At 42.4% G+C, this 24527-nt stretch overlaps 1 protein-coding gene across 1 annotated transcript in view; it reads right to left on the minus strand.

Moving 5' to 3' along the window:
* Positions 1-24527, minus strand: part of LOC121552667 (interphotoreceptor matrix proteoglycan 2-like) — a 41708-nt gene that overhangs the window by 12008 nt on the left and 5173 nt on the right. The window contains exons 2-13 of the mRNA XM_041865666.2: positions 23083-23325; positions 18944-19110; positions 18392-18426; positions 15445-15494; positions 13235-13347; positions 12219-12368; positions 11028-11086; positions 10288-10308; positions 9318-9496; positions 9176-9237; positions 6173-9080; positions 4916-5469 (exon numbers count right to left, since the gene is read on the minus strand). Of these exons, the coding sequence (XP_041721600.1) occupies positions 4916-5469; positions 6173-9080; positions 9176-9237; positions 9318-9496; positions 10288-10308; positions 11028-11086; positions 12219-12368; positions 13235-13347; positions 15445-15494; positions 18392-18426; positions 18944-19110; positions 23083-23325 (4541 nt within the window). The remainder of the gene's footprint in view (positions 1-4915; positions 5470-6172; positions 9081-9175; positions 9238-9317; positions 9497-10287; positions 10309-11027; positions 11087-12218; positions 12369-13234; positions 13348-15444; positions 15495-18391; positions 18427-18943; positions 19111-23082; positions 23326-24527) is intronic.

Here is a 24527-nt window from a genome sequence, read left to right on the forward strand (position 1 = left end):
TCATGTGCCTTTTACAGAGGAGTGGCTTCCGCCTGGCCACTCTACCATAAATGCCTGATTGGTGGAGTGCTGCAGAGATGGTTGTCCTTCTGGAAGGTTCTCCAATCACCACAGAGGAACTCTGGAGCTCTGTCAGAGTGACCATCAGGTTATTGGTCACCTCCCTGACCAAGGCCCTTCTCTCCCGATTGCTCAGTTTGACCGGGCGGCCAGCTCTAGGAAGAGTCTTGGTGGTTCCAAACTTCTTCCATTTAAGAATGATGGAGGCCACTGTGTTATTGGGGACCTTCAATGCTGCAGACATTTTTTGGTACCCCTCCCCAGATCTGTGCCTCAACACAACCCTGTCTTGGAGCTCTACGGCAATTCCTTCGACCTCATGGCTTGGTTTTTGCTTTGACATGCACTGTCAACTGTGGGACCTTATATAGACAGATGTGTGCCTTTCCAAATCAACTCCAATCAAGTTGTAGAAACATCTCAAGGATGATCATTGGAAACAGGATGCACCTGAGCTCAATATCGAGTCTCATATCAAAGGGGCTGAATACTTATGAAAATAAGGTATTTCTGTTTTTTATTTTTAATACATTTGCAAAAATGTCTAAAAACCAGTTTTCTCTTTGTCATTATGGGGTATTGTGTGTAGATCGATGAGGATAAAATTAAATGTAATCAATTTTAGAATAAGGCTGTAACATAACAAAATGTTTAAAAAGAGAAGGGGTCTGAATACTTTCCGAATGCACTGTATTCGCCTGTATTTACCCCACCCAATTTTTTTTTTTTTTTCATAATAATAATAATAATAATAATGAAATGCGAATTAGCTGCTAATGTAGCTATCATAAAGAACTGCAAATGCCATGATGATCTCTGGACGAGACTGCTGAATCAAGGCAAATGTAACATCTCTGGATTAACTCTCTAATGTTAGCTAAATGTAGTAATTAATAAATGGAAACATTTAAATGGACAATCCTGTGAACTGTCTTGTGCAACTTTTAAATTGACACAATACCTGTTAGCAAAGGTGTCAGCTAGAGATGACGTGCAGGAGCTTACAGGGATTTGTAGTTTTGCATGATGTCTACTTTGATGTCAATTAAAATTTTCGAATCTGAGAGTAAATATAGAGTCGAATATATTGATAAAAGTCACGTTGTCCTAGACAGATTTACACGGTTATCAAACGTCACGTTTCTAAAATCCCCTATGAGAAAAATAAATGGTGAAAAAACGATTGGAACCATTTCCCTGTTTGACCACCCGTTTTATGGGTATTATGACACCTCCACTGTGGGGCTCTATTGCTCCAGTAAAGTAAAACACTGATTTGTTTTGTAGTACCATATAGGAAGTACCATATAAAGGGTCACTCTGTGCCAATATACAGTGCCTTGCTAACGTATTCATCCCCTTTGGCATTTTACCTATTTTGTTGCATTACAACTTGTAATTTAATTGGATTTTTATTTGGATTTCATGTAATGGACATACACAAAATAGTCCAAATTGGAGAAGTGAAATGAAAAAATAACTTGTTACAAAAAATTCTAAAAAATTAATAACGGAAAAGTGGTGCGTGCATATGTATTCACCCCCTTTGCTATGAAGCCCCTAAATAAGATCTGGTGCAACCAATTACCTTCAGAAGTCACATAATTAGTTAAATAAAGTCCACCTGTGTGCAATCTAAGTGTCACATGATCTCAGTATATATATACACTTGTTCTGAAAGGCCCCAGAGCCTGCAACACCACTAAGCAAGGGGCACCACCAAGAAAGCGGCACCATCCAGCAGGACAATGACCCTAAGCATACTGCTAAAGCGACACTCAAGTGGTTTAAGGGGAAACATTTAAATGTCTTGGAATGGCCTAGTCAAAGCCCAGACCTCAATCCAATTGAGAATCTGTGGTATGACTTAAAGATTGCTGTACACCAGCGGAATCCATCCAACTTGAAGGAGCTGGAGTAGTTTTGCCTTGAAGAATGGGCAAAAATCCCAGTGGCTAGATGTGCCAAGCTTATAGAGATACCCCAAGAGACTTGCAGCTGTAATTGCTGCAAAAGGTGGCTCTTCAAAGTATTGACTTCGGGGGGGGGGGTGAATAGTTATGCACACTCAAGTCTTCTGTTTTTCTGTCTTATTTCTTGTTTGTTTCACAAAAACTAATATTTTGCATCTTCAAAGTGGTAGGCACGTTGTGTAAATCAAATGATACAAACCTCCAAAATAACCATTTGAATTCCAGGTTGTAAGGCTACAAAATAGGAAAAATGCCAAGGGGGTGAATACTTTCGCAAGCAACTGTACATCTATCTACGCCTACACTCTCCTTTATCATCTAATAACCTAGCCTCTTCCAATTCCGTTTTAGTCACAATGAGTTGGCATTTCAAATCCATTAACTTCTCAGAAGCTTTGTTTATACCTGGCTCTAATGTGTCCTGTGTGTTGATCTTGTCCTCATTCTGATTGTGCCCACATTTTCAGACATGCGTCTACACATGGTATTAAAATGTATCTCTTATTTACATTTACATTTTAGTGATTTAGCAGACGCTCTTATCCAGAGCGACTTACAGGAGCAATTAGGGTTAAGTGCCTTGCTCAAGGGCACATCGACAGATTTTTCCATCCTCTGTGTCCTCATTGCGACTAGATTTCCTGGTCCCTCCTTGTATCTAAGTTATTTGACAGATATTCTTTTAAAATAATATTTATTTTGACACATATTGATGCCATAAGTCAATATTGCCACCTGTCAATGATTTTAGAGGGTGGTTTAATTATGATTTAAATGATTTCACTGTCCAGCTCCGTCTACACTTGTAAGATATCCAGACACAATGCGTGCCTGACTACCTCCGGAGGTGGTCAGGAAGATCACAATCAGATCACAATGTGTCTTCTGATTGTCTACACCTGTCTAAAAATGTGGGCACAATCAGAATGTAGATAAGATCAGGAACCAGGTATAAACAGGACTAGAGAGTCTGGCCACTGGCCCTTCTTATTTACAAAAGTGTCATTTTGAAGCCTGATATGAGCCCAAACAAGCTATTCCATTGGAGTTTGCACATGTGGAGAGTCTGAGGGGTTAGCAGCATGCGTTTAGTGATGAGGCTATTGGGTCAATGACAGCAAATCAATAACAGCAAAAAATATTACAAACAAAAGGTCTAAAATATGAAACATTTAATCTCTCTCTCTATCTACATCTTCGTGTTGTATTTCAGCCCACATCTTATCACATCAAAAGGAACCAGAGCAGTGTCAAAGTGTCCTGTTCTCAACACACCCCTCATCTTCTTTAGCTTATTAGCTGTAAGCTAAGTCATTGCTCTGTATACTGCGAGGGAACGTTGCATTTGTTTCAGCGTGGATGTGAGACAAATGAATCTACTTCTGTGCATAAGTAAATCTAATCAATCTAAATCACCTGTTGATGATACAGTACACCCAACCATCAAGCTCAATAGAAAGGTGAAGAAAGGGTAACTAGACCTATACTGTCACAAACAACATACCCATCAGCTGTATTATTTCAATGTACACTGAGGGAAAAAAGTATTTGATCCCCTGCTGATTTTTTAAAATGCAAATGAATTTATAAAAAATGTTACATGCGTTTTTCTGGATTTTTTGGTTGTTATTCTGTCTCTCACTGTTCAAATAAATCTACCATTAAAATTATAGACTGATCATTTCTTTGTCAGTGGGCAAACGTACAAAATCAGCAGGGGATCAAATACTTTTTTCCCTCACTGTACCTTATTCTGAAAGCTGAATCTACCATCTTATGACTTATTGCTAAATTAAGTCAATGTTGAAGCAGGCATGTCAGTTTAGTCAGAAGACAAAGGAATCATGCAGAACACTGGGCTTTGAATAGGATGTCACTCAAAAATAGTCCATTAAAACCAGCTGAATTGAAGCTACAGTATATCAGAATGTTAGTTTTGTTCCAGCGCAGGTCAGGCTGTTTTCAGCATTAATTAAGCTGAGAGCCATAAGTGAGAGCACAGTACATTCATCTAAATGATTAAATCTAATCACTTAAAGGCCCAGCGCAGTCAAAAACGTGATTTTCCTGTGTTTTGTATATACTTCCAAACTATAAGGTTGGAATAATACTGTAAATTGTGAAAATTATGATAATGTCCTTTTAGTGTAAGAGCTTTTTGAAAAGACTGCCTGAAACTTCAGCCTGTTTTGGTGGGGTGGAGTAATAGACCAATAAGAAAGAGAGTACCAAACTAAGACATTTCTCATTGCTAAGAAGCTATTTGTGTTTCTTTTTGACCATTTTAATTGAAAACAATCACAGTAAGGTACTTAATTGTTACCCAGAAATGATTTGATATTGAGATAAAAACGGCTGCGTTGGACCTTTAAACAACAACAAACAGACTGTGAAGCAAACGCTTTAAGAAAATGTTTGCAAGTTAGCAACCAGGTTGTAATAACCACCTCCATCTAATGTCCTTCTGAAATAGGCAACACAATACACTTTTTTTCCACCTTGTGAAATAAATTTAAAGGATTAGACTGTAATCGGTGTAAAGCAGTTTCTCCTTTCTACGTCATTTGTCAGTGATAAGTCAATGTATATGGGCCTATACAGCACCTTTGCCTAGTAATAAGGACCTGAAAGACACCAGTCAGCGATATAAAGAGTGAAACAAAGTGTTCCTCTGTTGCACATCAATTTAGTCTAAATAATCAGAGAATGATTTCTGCCTGACTTCTTTTCATGTCTGGCCTACTTCCTATCCTCTTCCTTCCCTCACTTGGGTGGGCAGTATCCTGTTTTAATCTTATGACATTGGGTTCAGTTGCCTGCTGCAGTGCAACAAAGAAATGCTGTCACTCATCTCTTTATGAACATATTTCATTCTCACTCACCAGCTCCACAAAGGTGTTCTCCAGGGATCTGTATTCTGAAGAGCTCTTGTTGAAGAGGTCATCTGAGAACCTCATGTTGGTGACCCGTAGACTGAAGAACACCACCAGCTCCCTGCCCTTACTGGCCGTGGTCATGGAGGGCGTGGTCAGGTATCTCAGTGGTGGAGACGCTGTGGTCTCGAAGGGGTGCTCTTTGGGAGCCAATGGGTATCCACTGGCCTCTGGAAGGTCAATGGCCTCTGTGCTCACCAGGTCCATTTGGTCAAGTTCGTCTGCAAGGTCTTGCATGCTCTCATCCTCAGGTTCTGAGCCATCCATGACCTCCTCTTCAGCCTCCTCTTCATCGATAACAACCACCTCAGGCTCCTCAGCATCCTCCTCCATAGGCTCTAACTCTGAAGCGGACTCTGTTACATGTACCTCAGGCACAGTGTCAGATTCTGCAGGTGGTGTTGGTGTAGAGTCTGGGATGGGTTCTGATGTCACTGCTATCTCCACTTCACTGACCTCTGGCAATGCAGCCTCTTCCACATCACTGTCCTCTGGTGAATGATCTTTGAAACAGGAGAGGATATTTCAATAAGTCCCAAACCATAACAAGTGTGTTTTACCCATACTGCAAATGCCTTCCAACTATTCAATACATAATACATTATCCTAATTTATACTGAATGTGCAGTTTCCTTCCCTACATGGCTGCAGGGATGAAACTGTTCCAGGCGAGACCTTTTGCCAGGGCCCTGCTGTGAATAATTTTCCTTCAGATTTATTTGATAAAAAATCAATCTGCATTGTTTGATTAAGTACAGTATCTCTCAGCGGTGTAACCATTGGTAAGTCCCGTGTGGCTCAGTTGGTAGAGCATGGCGCTTGCAACGCAAGGTTTGTGGGGTTGATTCCCACAGGGGACCAATACGTAAAAAAGTACGAAATGTATGCACTCGCTACTGTAAGTGCTCTGGATGAGAGCGTCTGCTAAATTATTAAAATGTAACAAATGAATTATCAAAAGCCTTTTGTTTATCGCGTACGAAATGATAAACACCACATTACAGTTCATTCATCATCAGGCAGCACAGCACTCAGTCCAAATAAAGACCATTAATATATCTCCTCCCTGGGCCGGACTCTAATTATTAGCTGTAATGCAACTGCACACCTCTATCAAAGACATGTATTGCTTTTAATTTGTCATTATATCTGCGTGTTGTCATCCTTTACAGGGCTAGAACAGCTTTAATAACCTGCATTGCTCACCTGATTCTTCCAAAGTATCAACAGCTTCTTCAGGGTAGATGTCCTCATATCTGGGGTATTCAGGCAACTGTTCCTCCATGTCCTCCTCAGGTGACTGGTCTTCTATTGGCACAATATTGTCCTCTTCAACAGGATCAGTTTCCTCTCCAAAGAGAGTGTCCTCTACAGAATCCACAGGTTGGATGATTTTAATTTCTTCTGCTGGTGGTTCACTAACATCTTCCTCAGGTTCTGGTTCCTCAGCTACCTCTTCCTCAGGTTCTGGTTCATCAACTACCTCTTCCTCAGGTTCCACAACTACCTCTTCCTCAGGTTCCACAAGTACCTCGTCCTCAAGTTCCTCAACTACCTCTTCCTCAGGTTCTGGTTCCTCAACTACCTCTTCCTCAGGTTCTGGTTCCTCAACTACCTCTTCCTCCGGTTCTGGTTCATCAACTACCTCTTCCTCAGGTTCCACAACTACCTCTTCCTCAGGTTCTGGTTCATCAACTACCTCTTCCTCAGGTTCAACAACTACCTCTTCCTCAGGTTTCAAGACCTCAACTACCTCTTCCTCAGGTTCCGATACTTCAACTATCTCTTCCTCGGGCTGTGGTTCCTCAACTACCTCTTCCTCAGGTTCTGGTTCCTCAACTACCTCTTCCTCAGGTTCCAAGACCTCAACTACCTCTTCCTCAGGTTCCAAGACCTCAACTACCCCCTCCTCAGGCTCTGGTTCCCCCTCTACCTCTTCCTCAGGCTCTGGTTCCCCCTCTACCTCTTCCTCAGGCTCTGGTTCCTCAACTACCACTTCCTCATGCTCTGGTTCCTCACCTACCTCTTCCTCAGACTCTAGTTCCTCAACTACCTCTTCCTCAAGTTCCGAGACCTCAACTACCCCCTCTTCAGGCTCTGGTTCCTCAACTACCTCTTCCTGAGGTTCCGAGACCTCAACTACCTCTTCCTCAGGTTCCGAGACCTCAACTACCTCTTCCTCTGGTTGCTCAACTACCTCTTCCTCAGGTTCTGGTTCCTCAACTACCTCTTCCTCAGTTTCTGGTTCCTCAACTACCTCTTCCTCAGGTTCTGGTTCATCAACTACCTCTTCCTCAGGTTCTGGTTCCTCAACTACCTCTTCCTCTGGTTCCACAACTACCTCTTCCTCTGATTCCACAACGACCACTTCCTTAGGTTCCGAGATCTCAACTACCTCTTCCTCAGGTTCTAAGACCTCAACTACCACTTCCTCAGGTTCTGAGACCTCAACTACCTCTTCCTCAGGTTCCGAGACCTCAACTACCTCTTTCTCTGGTTGCTCAACTACCTCTTCCTCAGGTTCTGGTTCCTCAACTACCTCTTCCTCAGTTTCTGGTTCCTCAACTATCTCTTCCTCAGGCTGTGGTTCCTCTACTACCTCTTCCTCAGGTTCTGGTTGCTCAACTACCTCTTCCTCAGGTTCCAAGACCTCAACTACCTCTTCCTCAGGTTCCAAGACCTCAACTACCCCATCCTCAGGCTCTGGTTCCCCCTCTAACTCTTCCTCAGGCTCTGGTTCCTCAACTACCGCTTCCTCATGCTCTGGTTCCTCACCTACATCTTCCTCAAGTTCTGAGACCTCAACTACCCCCTCTTCAGGCTCTGGTTCCTCAACTACCTCTTCCTGAGGTTCCGAGACCTCAACTACCTCTTCCTCAGGTTCCGAGACCTCAACTACCTCTTCCTCTGGTTGCTCAACTACCTCTTCCTCAGGTTCTGGTTCCTCAACTACCTCTTCCTTAGTTTCTGGTTCCTCAACTACCTCTTCCTCAGGTTCTGGTTCATCAACTACCTCTTCCTCAGGTTCTGGTTCCTCAACTATCTCTTCCTCTGGTTCCACAACTACCTCTTCCTCTGATTCCACAATGACCACTTCCTTAGGTTCCGAGATCTCAACTACCTCTTCCTCAGGTTCTAAGACCTCAACTACCTCTTCTTCAGGTTCCGAGACCTCAACTACCTCTTCCTCAGGTTCTGGTTCCTCAACTACCTCTTCCTCTGGTTCCACAACTACCTCTTCCTCAGGTTCCACAACTACATCTTCCTCTGATTCCACAACTACCTCTTCCTCAGGTCCTGAGATCTCAACTACCTCTTCCTCAGGTTCTGGTTCTGGTTCCTCAACCTCTTCCTCTTCAATCGGAATAAGATTCTCCTCAACTTCAAGGTCCTCTATTGCTTCAGCGATAGGCTGATCTGTGATGGCTGAGAGAGTCGTTACATGTAATCCAGGGTCAGACGGCTCTTCTTCAGTGGCTGTGGATGTGGTGAGCAGAATCTGAGGGGTTGGAGTAGGCTCAGCCTCCTCCTCAACAACAGCCTTCTCCTCTGATATCAAGTTAGGAGGGAGTTCAACTGGAGCATCAGTTTCTATACTTTCTATTTCAGGAACGGAGGTAATATCCAAATCCTCAGGGGGTAAGACAGGGTACCCATTAGTAGGGACTAAATTGCCAAAAGGTGGCTCAGGGTATTCCTCTGGAATGCTGGGCTCAGCAGCAGAGTCCTCAGCAGGAGGGGATGGGAAATAGTCTCTCACAAGCTCACCAGTTCCCTCATCAATGGCATGGATGGTTTCAATCATGTGTGTGATAAATGGCACCTCTTCCTCTGGTTCAGTTGTTGCTTCAGACTCACTCTCATCAATGTCCACAAATTCATCACTAGTATCCTCGTAGATGTAGGGCACATCCCCTCTCTCTGGTGGTGCATCTTCTTCTTCTTCTACTTCTTCTTCTTCATCATCTGGAATGTCTGTAGAGTCCAGGAGGGTGACGAGAGCATTTTCCTTTTCCACAGGGCCAAGTGGAACATCCAGACGAGGCTTCTCCCCAGCAATCTCTGGCTCATCTGTGGCTATTTCCAGGTCATTGTGGATTGATGGCTCACTGGACTGTTGATGGAAAATACAAAAAAAGTGTGTTGATGCATATTTCCAAGGTTTGGTATTTCACCTTAGGTAGTCTAGATTCAAATTCCAGTACTTACATCTTCAATCACTTCCTCAACAGCTTCCTCAACAGGTGTTGTAGTTAGTAGAATCACTTTTACTGTGGAAAGAGGTACAAAAATGATGCAAAATCATGTCTTTCACAAATATAACATAAATTATTCACAGTGATTTGGCTACCTGGTTCAAAGTTTAATGACTGTAGATCCACTGGTAGAGAGGCCTCTTCACTCAAAGCCTTGGCAACCATTTCCCGCAGGCTGGGCACAGCTGACGCTGGAGTCCCTGTGTCATCCTCTGAAACTTCTGTTGAAATTCTCTCAAAGACCAGGGAATAGTGCACTGTCACTCCTCCAGGTCTGAAAAATAAGAATATATTGTATGAGAGAAGAAAATAGCACTATATTATACAGATCTAGAAAAGCTATAAGCAATTAACTACATAAACTAAAAACACAGTAATCCCCTGCCAGGTTTAAGATTTGGAGTTTAAACATTGCTGTATTCAATATTCAGCTCTGTCATAGAGAAGCCAGAGGACAAACAGATTAGTTCAATGGAATTTTGATTAGAATAGTAATGATACCATCAATGGTGGATTTCTTTCCATTTTGTTTTTGTAAATATCAAAGACACAGACAAAGGTCGAATTAGTTGTGAATCCTTTAGATTAGTGGAGCAGGCTCGAGGATGTTATTGCCTGGGACAGCACTGGCCACCATGGGGCCCGCAAATTAGGGAAGGGAGCAATTCGGCAATTATTCTATTCACAAAGGGCTTTTTATTGCACTGCTTAATTTCCTTCCATCCTAAAATGAAGAAGACAGGAGCATTAACACCCTTTCAGAAAGATTTAAAGAAGCATATGTCCCATGTTAACCTTCAATGAAATACAGAAGGGATGTATGCCCAGTTTCAGCTGATTTGAGTCCTCATTTCTCAACAGTGTCACTGGTTGATGCATTGACCCAGCTGCACAAAGAGCCGAGCTGCTGTTTGTTTAGGTTATGTGATCCCTCTCTCCTTGGGCCCTGTGTTAGATCCAGATAAACTCAGAGCGGAGCAGCAGACGGACAGGGACAAGCACAGACACACAGAGGGAAACAGCAGCTACCGCTCAAGATGGCTCTCATCACAGTAATTCAATTACCCGTCATTCTCCTGGGTCTCACTAGGATTTGGACAGGGGAAAAAAAGAGGCCATTAGTATGTGATATAATGGCATGTCATCTACAAGGAAATAGAACATCAGTCATTGCTGGTCGAGTGTCATGACATCACAGGGTGTCACTTGACACCACAGGCAGCTGGTGGCACCTTAATTGAGGAGGACGGGCTCACAGTAATGGCTGGAATATAATTATTGAATGGTATCAAACACATCAAACACATGGTTTCCATGTGTTTGATGCCATTCCATTCACTCCATTCCAGCCATTATTATGAGCCGTCTTCCCCTCACCAGCCACCTGTGCTTGACATGTATTATTTTGCATTTGAATGTAAAGATATAATGGCCTTCAGTGTTAACACACAGGAAAGGTGTATTTTTTTGCATGCATGTGGGTCACACTAATGACACAAGTATTATTACTACAGTCAGCATAGCCAAGAGCACAGTCTGCAGCACTCAAATATTTTCTGTTCCTGGCATTTTACTGAATTTCACCTAGGTGGGAATGAGCTAGTTTTGTATTCAAATGAATCAGTGTCCACGCCAAATCAACACTTAGTTAATAAGGTCCGATTAAATAAACTGGCAGGGTTCCAAGCTTGCACCTGGCTTTCATCTGTCTCACCTAATCTATTGCCATTTAATTTGCTCACCAAAATGTCAGAATTAAGCACGAAGGCATCAGATGTGATCATTCATGTCTGCCACAGACTTACCTGATTCCCAAAACACTGATCTCTTTAAATCCTGGGAGTTTGTCAAAAACATGGAGCATCTGTGGAAAAAGAAGATGGACTATATAAGCTTACAGAATCACATATGATGGCATTTCTCTCAGTCCGTATGGCAGTACCATTAATAAGTCAAATACATGTTACTAGTTATGAGCTCTAGTAATGTAATCTGAGCATATCCCCTAGTACTGTAAATCAGTGCAGAGGAATATATGAATGAGACACTTACACTCATTGATCTCTATCTTTAGTTAATCACATTTAGCGCACAGTTATGACATAATCGTCTCTTATGGAGCTTTGAGAGTCCATTGGGGGAAATCCAATGAAGGCCTCCATCTCCAATAAAGCTCAATACAGTATGTGCCAACTAGCTTCCAGAGCACTTGAATGGGATAGTTAAGTGAAAATATATATTTTCTCTCAAAGAGTAAAATGGTTGGCAGAGCTTTGGGCTACGTCCCTGTTCTCTACCCTTTTCCAAAAGTGTGCACTTGCACCTTTACTGTCATGGATTTAAAAGCATGGGATTGGTGCAAGCATACTTTGGGAGAAGGGTGGAGGATTGGGACTGAGCCTGGGTCTAGTCAGGTTGAGAATCCAGCCCTGACGGTCCAAGTGGAACTCAGTAATCTGCTTTCTCTGCCTCTGGCTCATGATCCTGTGGCATTATATAATCATCTTTACCATGAACTCCCTCCGAGGGCCACAACCCATGAGGACAGTACCACTTGTAGCAACATGTCACAGAGCACACTGTGCAGCATCAGGCACCTGTATCTGGCAGTTGATTGTGTTACACTGATAAGATCATGGCTTTATTTTCATTGGGAAATATTGTTTGAGGCTCATTGAAAACCTATTTTAAAAAACATCAAGACAGTGAATAAACTGTACCTCAAGGGAATAAAAACATATATCCCATTGGTCTTAGGGACTTAAAATCATCAATAACATTTTACTGATGGACATAAAGAGGGAGTACAGACTACAGAGCTCCCATAAGTCTGGTCTTCTACTGTGTAGTGTGTCAGCTAGCCTGGGTGTCAGTCTGTGTGCGCCATCATGCCAACTCCTTGTCACAAATGTTCATTCCATTTGGCTTGACAATGACAGCAATGTAGTTGGCAAAAGCACAAACAGATCTGGGACCAGGCTATATTATAATCTCACCTGGTCTTGCAGGTGATGAGAGAGGTCAACATATTGGGGGGAGTCAGGGTCGTCCAGTAGTTCCTTGTAGCCTGGGTCCACCAGGTCAATGCTGAACTCCACTATCTCCTCCACAGGCTGCTCCGGGACAACGTTGGGCAGCTCAGAGTCCTACAAACAGGAGAAGACAACCGGGCCCTATTCATTAGGCACCAAAAGAAAAGAAAACAGACTGAAACATGGAGGGACAACCTGAACTTGTTCAATAAGAAATTCCTAGTTTTCATTTTCCCTTGCAAAACGTTATGTTATGGTTTGCCCTAATGAATAGGACCCAGTAGTCAGATAATGTACAGGTAACAAACAAAATAAAGGAAACACCAACATAAAGTGTCCTAATAGGGCATTGGGTCACCACGAGCCAGAACAGCTTCAATGCACCTTGGCATAGATTCTACAAGTGTCTGGAACTTTATTGGAGGGATGCGACACCATTATTTCATGAGAAATTCCATAATTTGGTGTTTTGTTGATGGTGGTGGAAATGCTGTCTCAGGAGCCACTCCAGAATCTCCCATACGTGTTTGTTTGGGTTGAGATCTGGTGACTGAGCCATGGAATATGGTTTACATCATTTACATGCTCATCAAACCATTCAGTGACCACTCTTGCCCTGTGGATAGGAGCAATGTCATCCTATAGTGGTATAACCATGTAACACAAAATAATGGCCTGCCCAGCATTTTTATACATGACCCTAAGCATGATGGGATGTTAATTGCTTAATTAACTCAAGAACCACACCTGTGTGGAAGCACCTGCTTTCAATATACTTTGTATTCTTCATTTACTCAAGTGTTTGCATTATTTTGGCAGTTACCTGTATTTGATAAGAGGTGTAGTGCTAGACCATATGGTTAAATGCTATCAGCTCAACAAGACAACAGCTGGGCTGGGCAACAACAAGCAATCTTTCTGTCAGCTTTCCTGTCAGTCTGCAAGTTGTTAGCAACTAGCCTAAAATAAATGTTGTTTACCTCCTCCTCCGCAGTTTCTTCTTCAACTGTAACCTCAGGAGCATCAGGGACGCTGGCATCGCTGGTTACAGGAGCAGGTGGTTCTGGTGCTGCAGTCTGGGCCTCCTCTGGACCTTAACGGTTAATTACAATTTAATTATATTGTATATTAGATTTAATTCACCATTGATATGTGCATCTTGATTCAATTACTTGACACATCTTGATACAGTGTGTTGATAAATCTTGATACAGTGTGTTGACATCTTGATACAGTGTCTTGATACATCTTGATACAGTGTCCTGATACATCTTGATACAGTGTCTTGACACATCTTGATACAGTGTCTTGATACATCTTGATACAGTGTCTTGATAAATCTTGATACAGTGTCTGCTTTGCTTTATCTTGGCCAGGTCGCAGTTGTAAATGAGAACTTGTTCTCAACTGGCTTACCTGGTTAAATAAAGGTTAAATTAATAAAAAACAGTGTCTTGATACATCTTGATACATCTTGACACAGTGTGTTGACACATCTTGGTACAGTGTCTTGATACATCGTGTTACAGTGTCTTGATAGATCTTGATACAGTGTCTTGATACAGTGCCTTGCAAAAGTATTCAACCCCCTTGGCGTTTTTCCTATTTTGTTGCATTACAACCTGTAATTTAAAATGATTTTTATTTGGATATCATGTAATGGACATACACAAAATAGTCCAAATTGCTGAATTGAAGTGAAGAAATAAATAACGGAAAAGTGGTGCGTGCATATGTATTCACCCCCTTTGCTATGAAGCCCCTAAAAATTATCTGGTGCAACCAATTACCTTCAGAAGTCACATAATTAGTTTTAAAAAGTCCACATGTGTGCTATCTAAGTGTCACATGATCTCAGTATATATACACCTGCTCTGAAAGGCCCCAGAGCCTGCAACACCACTAAGCAAGGGGCACCACCAAGCAAGCGGCACCATGAAGACCAAGGAGCTCTCCAAACAGGTCAGGGACAAAGTTGTGGAGAAGTACTGATCAGGGTTGGGTTATAAATATTATTAAAATATCAGAAACTTTGAACATCCCACGGAGCACCATTAAATCCATTATTAAAAAATGGAAAGAATATGGCACCATAACAAACCTGCCAAGAGAGGGCCGCCCACCAAAACTCACAGACAAGGCAAGGAGGGCATTAATCAGAGTGGCAACAAAGAGCCCAAAGATAACCCTGAAGGGAACTGCAAAGCTCCACAGCGGAGATTGGAGTATCTGTCCATAGGACCCCTTTAAGCCGTACACTCCACAGAGCTGGGCTTTATGGAAGAGTGCCCAGAAAAAAGCCATTGCTTAAAGAAAAAAATAAGCAAACACGTTTGGTGTTCGCCAACAGGCATGTGGGAGACTCCCCAAACATATGGAAGAAGGTACTCTGGTCAGATGAGACTAAAATTGAGCTTTTGGCCATCAAGGAAAACGCAATGTCTGGCGCAAACCCAACACCACTCATCACCCGAGAACAACATCATGGTGGTGGCAGCATCATACTGTGGGGATGTTTTCATCGGCAGGGACTGGGAACTGGTCAGAATTTAAGGAATGATGGATGGCTCTAAATACAGAGAAATTCTTGAGGGAAACCTGTTTCAGCCATTCAGATATTTGAGACTGGGACGGAGGTTCACCTTCCAGCAGGACTGACCCTAAGCATACTGCTAAAGCAACACTTGAGTTGTTTAAGGGGAAACATTTAAATGTCTTGGAATGGCCAAGTCAAAGCCCAGACCTCTATCAAATTGAGAATCTGTGGTATGACTTAAATATTGCTGTACACCAGCAGAACCCATCCAACTTGAAGGAGCTGGAGCAGTTTTGCCTTGAAGAATGGGCAAAAATCCCAGTGGCTAGATGTGCCAAGCTTATAGAGACATACCCCAAGAGACTTGCAGCTGTAATTGCTGCAAAAGGTGTCTCTACAAAGTATTGACTTTCGGGGGGTGAATAGTTATTGACGCTCAAGATTTCAGTTTTTTTGTCTTATTTCTTGTTTGTTTCACAATAAAAAATATTTTGCATCTTCAAAGTGGTAGGCATGTTGTGTAAATCAAATGATTCAAACCCCCACAAAATCAATATTAATTCCAGGTTGTAAGGCAACAAAATAGGAAAAATGCCAAGGGGGGTGAATACTTTCGCAAGCCACTGTACATCTTGATACAGTGTCTTGCTATACCTGTTATATCAGCAACCTCCGGTGCTGCTGTGGTTGTGGCTGCTACCACTCTGCAGGTGAAAGAGGAGAAAATACACATAATTCATTATGCAAAATAATATGTAGGCTATATTTTCAGGTTTGTACATGATGAGAATATTCCTTATTTGTTGTACTTTTGTACAACAACAAAAACAACAACAAAAAAATGGCAGATAAATAAAAATCTGTCCAAATTAGCCCAGCTTTGAGTGATAAAGGTAATGGTTTGTAAAAAACAGCACTTGAAAACATGCACATACAGTGCCTTCGGAAAGTATTCAGACCCCTTGACTTTTTCTATATTTTGTTACGTTACAGCCTTATTCTAAAATGGATTAAATAATAAAAATCCTCAGCAATCTACACACAAAACCCCATAATGACAAAGTGAACAACAGAAATACCTTATTTATATAACTATTCAGCCCCTTTGCTATGAGACTCGAAATTGAGCTCAGGTGCATCCTGTTTCCAATGATCATCCTTGAGATGTTTATACAACTTGATTTGAGTCCACCTGTGGTAAATTCAATTGATTGGACATGATTTGGAAAGGTACACACCTGTCTATATAAGGTCCCACAGTTGACAGTGCATGTTAGAGCAAAAACCAAGCCATGAGGTCGAAGGAATTGTCCTTAGAACTCAGAGACAAGATTGTGTCGAGGCACAGATCTGGGGAAGGGTAACAAAACATTTCTGCAGCATTGAAAGTCCTCAAGAACACAGTGGCCTCCATCATTCTTAAATGGAAGATGTTTGGAACCACCAAGACTCTTCGTAGAGCTGGCCACCCGGCCAAACTGAGTAATTGGGGGAGAAGGGCCTTGGTCAGGGAGGTGACCAAGAACCTGATGGTCACTCTGACAGAGCTCTAGAGTTCCTCTGTGGAGATGGGAGAACCTTCCAGAAGGACAACCATCTCTGCAGCACTCCACCAATCAGGCCTTTATGGTAGAGTGGCCAGACGGAAGCCACTCCTTAGTAAAAGGCACATGACAGCTCGCTTGGAGTTTGCCAAAGGCACCTAAAGGACTCTCAGACCATGAGAAACAAGATTGTCCGGTCTGATGAAACCAAGATTGAACTCTTTGGCCTTAATGCCAAGCGTCACGTCTGGAGGAAACCTGGCACCATCCCTACGGTGAAGCATGGTGCTGGCAGCATCATGCTGTGGGGATGAATTTTTCAGTAGCAGGGACTGGGAGACTAGTCAGGATCGAGGCAAAGATGAATGGAGCAAAGAACAGAGAGATCCTTGATGAAAACCTGCTCCAGAGCGCTCAGACTGGGGCGAGGGTTCACTTTCCAACAGGACAACGACCCTAAGCACACAACCAAGACAATGCAGGAGTGGCTTCGGGACAAGTCTCTGAATGTCCTTGAGTGGCCCAGCCAGAGCCCGGACTTGAACCCGATCTAACATCTCTGGAGAGACCTGAAAATAGCTGTGCTGCAACGCTCCCCATCCAACCTGACAAAGCTTGAGAGGATCTGCAGAGAAAAATGGGAGAAACTCCCCAAATACAGGTGTGCCGAGCTTGTAGCGTCATACCCAAGAAGATTTGATGCTGTAATCACTGCCCAAGGTGCTTTAACAAGGTACTGAGTAAAGGGCCTGAATACTTATGTAAATGTGATATTTCAGTTTTTTATTTGTAATAAATTGGCAAAAATGTCTGAAAACCTACAGGCTTCCCGAGTGGCGCAGCGGTCTAAGGCACTGCATCGCAGTGCTTGAGGCGTCACTACAGACGCGGGTTCGATACCAGGCTGTGTTGCAGCCAGCCGCGACCGAGAGACCCATGAGGCGGCGCACAATTGGCCCAGCGTCGTCCAGGTTAGGGGAGGGTTTGGCCGGCCGGGATGTCCTTGGTCCCATCGCGCTCTAGCGACTCCTTGTGGCAGGCCGGATGCATGCACGCTGACTTTGGTCACCAGTTGTACGGTGTTTCCTCTGACACATTGGTGCGTCTGGCTTCCGGGTTAAGTGGGCAGTGTGTCAAGAAGCAGTGCAGCTTGACAGGGTCGTGTTTCGGAGGACTTATGGCTCTTGACCTTCACCTCTCCCGAGTCTGTACGGGAGTTGCAGCATTGGACAAGACTGTTAACTACCAATTGGATATCAGGGGGAAAAAAAGTTTTTGCTTCGTCATTATGGGGTATTGTGTGTAAATTGATGATGCTAAAAAAAATTATATATATATATTTAGAATGAGGCTGTAACGTAACAAAATGTGGAAAAGGTCAAGGGGACTGAATACTTTCGGAAGGCACTGTATCCCCTAATGACTTTACAAGATCAATACCATGGCAATGCACAAGCTCTCCACCTGTCTAAGATTAGACTGGTCATCAACCAGCAGTACTATATGCAAGAGTGCATGTACAGTATACCTAAGACTATTTTATATATAGTAACTACCTGGTTAAATACTTGATGGTAATTGATGATGATTCTGTCACGTGAGATGGTAATTTAAAGATAATTAACAACAACTTAGAATTAAGTACTAATGTCTTTACCTATGACTTTCTTTCTCAGAGTGGCTGCTGCTGCCTAGTTACAATCAATGTCAGCTTGGCATATTCTAATAAAGAACTGCATAAATTAAAGTTTAATTTCTTGTTAATTACTATTCATCTACCATCTCGCATGACTTCATTATCATAATTTCAGTGCCAATTGCTATCATGCATGTTCAGTTTCTAAGATGTGTGACTGATTCCTTCATATCTCAAGAGCCACTCTACCATTGAGTATCCATAATCAGCCATTATACACTTGGAGAGAGGGCATGATGTGACAGGTCAACTCCAAAGCCTGACTCAAGAAGGCTGCACTGTGTGTGAGAAAGCAGCGCTCCATGACAACTATCAGCAGACAACAGGCTGCATAAGGTACCGTCTTGTCTCTAAGCCTTACCCAGTCGGCTGCCTCTCATCTCGCAGGTTCATCCTCTGTGAGAGCAGAATTACAATCATAACATGAATCGCACACATCAATTCAAACCAATGACATAATACTTCAAAACTGTGTAGCATGTAAGGTACCACTGAAACATGCACTTGGGAGTGCTGTCTGCAAATATACAGTATATGCATGTTATACCCTCATAGGAATGTAAAATAACCAAATTGACTAGACCAGATTGATGTGTTGCTGTTTTGTGTGTTATTGGGAGCAATATAATGTGGATATTTATTATCAAGAGACTGATATGTAATAATTAAATGTCAACAGGTTTGAATAAAGAGGGGAAAGAAACAAGTTTCAACGTAATAAACAACTGCTTTCCCTATGGCTATTGTGCAAGAAACAATGCTGTTGTTTCCTGAGGAAAATCTACTGAAATAAATTGATTTCACATGATACCCCCCAATAAAGACGTGCATATGTTCATTCAAATAATGTAAGTAATTATTGGTCTAACAATTACGACACATAAAAGGGAGTCATGTGTCGTTGGTTCCTCACCCTGTACACCATACTCATGTGCTCCTCTGAGTTGCTGAAGTTAGTGGCCAGGTCAGAGAGGCACAGAGACTCATGTTGACATGTGTGAACCCATGTTGTATATTCTGTAGTTCCAGGGATCCGGTCAAAGAAGATCCGGAAGGCCTCCCACACAGCCTCCTGACAAACTGACCAAAGAGAGAACAGTGTTCCAGTAAGAATGAAAGATATTCAGCACAATAGATACAGATCCACATCAAGTCTGAGTGTACGTTCCAAATGGCACCCTATTCCCTATTGGCCCTGGTCAAAAGTAGTGCACTATAAAGGGAATAGGGTGCCATTTGGGACAAACACCAAGAACTCATCACGGGGTGTCTCAAAGTACAAATAACTCTAGAACCCAGCAAATAATTTTCAGATACATAAGGTTTCAGTAGTAGAGACATAAAAGCTGGCTTTACTTTCCAAGAGAAGACATGGATGATTCTCATGATAAACAACTTAATTCAGTCATGTACACATGCACACACTTCCTACCTACATGCTTAGAAAAAAGGGTTCCAAAAGGGTTCTTCGGCTGTCCCCATAGGAGAACCCTTTTTGGTTCCAGTTAGAACCCTTTTTGGTTCCAAGCAGAACACTTTCGGGTTCCATGTAGAACCCTCTGTGGAAAGAGGTTCTACCTGGAGGCAAAAATGGTTCTTCAAATGGTTATCCTATGGGGACAGACAAAGAACCCTTTTAAGTTCTAGATACCACCTTTTTTTCTAAGAGTGTAAGGATGCCCCAACACTATCTAGCCTTTACTTTCCTGCTTCCCTATACAATTACAATTATATAGGAATTGTATAAGGCAATGTATCTCTTTAACAAATATGGCCAACGTATTTTCCAATAGGATAATAATCTGTAGAAAAGATACATTGTCCTCCTGAGGAATCTTACACATGATCCCACAATGGCATCACTCTACCTGCCATGGTTTTACTGCATCAGTTACACAATGTGACACTCCAGTCCATTCAAAATGAAATAAACCAAAATGTGATCCAATGGATAATTAGCAGAATAATCTGAGCATTAATAAGTGTACAGTGCCTTGCAAAAGTATTCATCCCCCTTGGCGTTTTTCCTATTTTGTTGCATTACAACCTGTAATTTAAATTGATTTTTATTTGAATTTCATGTAATGGACATACACAAAATAGTCAAAATTGGTGAAGTGAAATGAAAAAAATAACTTGTTTCAAAAAATTCAAAAAAATTAATAACGGAAAAGTGGTGCGTGCATATGTATTCACCCCCTTTGCTATGAAGCCCCTAAATAAGATCTGGTGCAACCAATTACCTTCAGAAGTCACATAATTAGTTAAATAAAGTCCACCTGTGTGCAATCTAAGTGTCACATGATCTCAGGATATATACACCTGTTCTGAAAGGCCCCAGAGTCTGCAACACCACTAAGCAAGGGGCACCACCAAGCAAGCGGCACCATGAAGACCAAGGAGCTATCCAAACAGGTCAGGGACAAAGTTGTGGAGAAGTACAGATCAGGGTTGGGTTATAAAAAAATATCTGAAACTTTGAACATCCCACGGATCACCATTAAATCCATTATTAAAAAATTGAAAGAATATGGCACCACAACAAACCTGCCAAGAGAGGGCCACCCACCAAAACTCACAGACCAGGCAAGGAGGGCATTAATCAGAGAGGCAACAAAGAGACCAAAGATAACCCTGAAGGAGCTGCAAAGCTCCACAGCGGAGATTGGAGTATCTGTCCATAGGACCACTTTAAGCCGTACACTCCACAGATCTGGGCTTTACGGAAGAGTGGCCAGAATAAAGCCATTGCTTAAAGAAAAAAATAAGCAAACACGTTTGGTGTTCGCCAAAAGCCATGTGGGAGACTCCCCAAACATATAGAAGAAGGTACTCTGGTCAGATGAGACTAAAATTGAGCTTTTTAGCCATCAAGTAAAACGCTATGTCTGGCGCAAACCCAACATCTCTCATCACCCGAGAACACCATCCCCACAATGAAGCATGGTGGTGGCAACATCATGCTGTGGAGATGTTTTTCATTGGCAGGGACTGGGAAACTGGTCAGAATTTAAGGAATGATGGATGGCGCTAAATACAGGGAAATTCTTGAGGGAAACCTGTTTCAGTCTTCCAGAGATTTGAGACTGGGACGGAGGTTCACCTTCCAGCAGGACAATGACCCTAAGCATACTGCTAAAGCAACACTCGAGTGGTTTAAGGGGAAACATTTAAATGTCTTGGAATGGCCTAGTCAAAGCCCAGACCTCAATCCAATTGAGAATCTGTGGTATGACTTAAAGATTGCTGTACACCAGCGGAATCCATCCAACTTGAAGGAGCTGGAGCAGTTTTGCCTTGAAGAATGGGCAAAAATCCCAGTGGCTAGATGTGCCAAGCTTATAGAGACATACCCCAAGAGACTTGCAGCTGTAATTGCTGCAAAAGGTGGCTCTTCAAAGTATTGACTTCGGGGAGGGTGAACAGTTATGCACACTCAAGTTCTGTTTTTCTGTCTTATTTGTTGTTTGTTTCACAAAAAAATATATTTTGCATCTTCAAAGTGGTAGGCACGTTGTGTAAATAAAATGATACAAACCCCCCAAAAATCTATTTTAATTCCAGGTTGTAAGGCAACAAAATAGGAAAAATGCCAAGGGGGGTGAATACTTTCGCAAGCCACTGTATATGACCATAAGTATGTGGACACCTGCTCGTTGAACATCTCATTCCAAAATCATGGGCATTAATATGGAGTTGGTCCCCCCTTTGCTGCTATAACAGCACCCACTCTTCTGGGAAGGCTTTCCACTAGATGTTGGAACATTGCTGCGGGGACTTGCTTCCATTTAGCCACAACAGCATTAGTGAGGTCGGGCACTGATGTTGGGCGATTAGGCCTGGCTCACAGTCGGCGTTCCAATTCATCCCAAAGGTGTTTGATGTGGTTGAGGTCAGGGTTCTGTGCAGGCCAGACAAGTTCTTACACACCGATCCCGACAAACCATTTCTGTATGGACCTCGCTTTGTGCACAGGGGCATTGTCATGCTGAAACAGGAAAGGGCCTTCCCCAAACTGTTGCCACAAAGTTAGAATCACAGAATCGTCTCGAATGTCACTGTATGTTGTAGAGTTAAGATTTCCCTTCACTGGATCTAAGGGGCCTAGCCCGAACCATGAAAAATAGCCCCAGACAATTATTCCTCCTCCACCAAACCGTACAGTTGTCACTATGCATTTGGGCAGGTAGCGTTCCCCTGGCATCCACCAAACCCAGATTCGTCCGTCGGACTGCCAGATGGTGAAGCGTGATTCATCACTCCAGAGAACACGTTTCCACTGCTCCAGAGTCCAATGGCGGTGAGCTTACACCACTCCAGTCGCCACTTGGCATTGCGCATGGTGATCTTAGGCTTGTGTGTGGCTGCTCGCCATTGAAACCTATTTCATGAAGCTCCCGACGAACAGTTCTTGTGCTGATGTTGCTTCCAGAGGCAGTTAGGAACTCGGTAGTGAGTGTTGCAACTGAGAACAGACAATTTCTATGCGCTACGTGCTTCAGCACTCAGCGGTCCCGTTCTGTGAGTTTGTGTGGCCTACCACTTTGTGGCTGAGCCGTTGTTGCTCCTAGACGTTTCCACTTCACAATAACAGCACTTACAGTTGACCGGGGCAGCTCTAGCAGGACAGAAATTTGACGAACTGACTTGTTGGAAAGGTGGCATCCTATGACAGTGCCACGTTGAAAGTCACTGAGCTCTTCAGTAAGACCATTCCAATGTTTGTCTATGGAGATTGCATGGCTGTGTGCTCGATTTTAGACACCTGTCAGTAACGGGTGGGGCTGAAATAGCCAAATCCACTAATTTGAAGGGGTGTCCACATACTTTTCTTTATATAATGTATTTAGACATTTCTGACTGGTGCACACCACAACTTTCACCATTTCGTTTGAGTACAGGCTATACATGCCATGCCCCGGGCGAGGCGTCACCTCATGACTTCTGTCGAGGGCAGAAGACCTGGATACTGAACATGTGACACTGAAATATCCAACAGAATAGCAATTGATTAACTATAATGATTAACTATAATGAATGGGAGGACTATACCTCTGAGCTTGTAGTAGGCTTGATGGCTGGCGATGACCTCATTGATGGTCTCCTGAGGACAGACTCTCACTCCAGAGTGGAAGACCGCTGACCTCTTCGTCCGATGCTTTTCCAGGTCAAATATTGTTCTGACATTAGAGTTTTGTTTGGTCGTTCTCAAAAGTTCAACCAAGTGCATAGAATTGATGGTTTCTGTTTCTGTCCCGATAACTCCTCTCTGCCAAGAGCCCCGATTATTCCTCTCTGCAAAAACATGATAAAGGAAAAAGACATTGAAACAATTATATCTTCAAGATGTGTTCAATTGTATAGTGTACTGTATCATGTCTGAAAAGCCTGTGTTGAAAAGCCACTTTTTCCCTATCCTGAAATAAATTACAGTGGGTCATTGAATTCTATCAATGCATACAAATATGTCTCTGGCTTCCATTTGGAATGGAATGACTTGCTTTGAATGATCTCTCAGCTGTGAGAGATGAGCATTCTACTGTAGTGGTGGGAGGGAAATTCAGGACAGCCATCATTCAAACCACTTATCAGCAGACAGTAATGTTTACACATGTAGGATCTTAAATTGATCACCCTGTTGACGGAGAACTTTCCTGCAATGCAGTCAATTTAAAACTTGTTGGGTATTTGAGGGTTAATTTCCACTTTGAAATTTCAGACTTGATTTTTCCTTACCAAAAATGTATCAATCACCTACAAAGATGTCCATTAATTATAATCCACATCATAATTCACATTTCCTGTTGCTGCAGGATTATTTTCCTGCTGTTGCAAACTGGCTCAAATCTGTACATCATATAACCATGAAGGGACATGACCTTTTCAGATTTACACTTGTCACCAAGGAAACAGAGACCACCGTAGTCCTAATTTAGATGTTGTCAGTAAATATGCATGCCACAGACAAAGAGGATCCATGAAAATGAGGATCAAAATTATTCTGAAAATGATTGTAGGTGCATGGGTGCATATTTGAAATTGAGTGGCTTAAATCGTTGTCGAAAATTATATGTTTTATTCATTGCTTTTGTCCTCACTGCAAATATTTACAGCTTGAGCAATTCTCAAAGACCTTGAAACAGCGTTTGATTCTGTGCGTTTGTTTAATCCTACAAGAAAACCTATCTGTTTATAACAACCAAAAATAGTGGCAGTTTTTGTAGATATCAAGTTGTGGGTACTGCCATGGTCCACAATCTATCTGCCTACTTATTGAGTCATTTCTGCTTTTATATAATATAGAACCACGATCACTGCACAATCAAACTATAACAAACAGGCATTCCTTCATCAACTGTAACCTCATTTATTTAACTAGCCATTCAATTTGACCCTTTGTGTCTCTATAGCCAGTTGTGTCTTCCAAGTCCTTTTCACTTCACCAAGTTAGTGTCAGCTTGTGTGCAACTGCAATGAGTCTGACACCATCAATGAGG

This window comes from Coregonus clupeaformis, chromosome 36, assembly GCF_020615455.1.
Source record: "Coregonus clupeaformis isolate EN_2021a chromosome 36, ASM2061545v1, whole genome shotgun sequence".
Classification (NCBI taxonomy): Eukaryota; Metazoa; Chordata; class Actinopteri; order Salmoniformes; family Salmonidae; genus Coregonus; species Coregonus clupeaformis.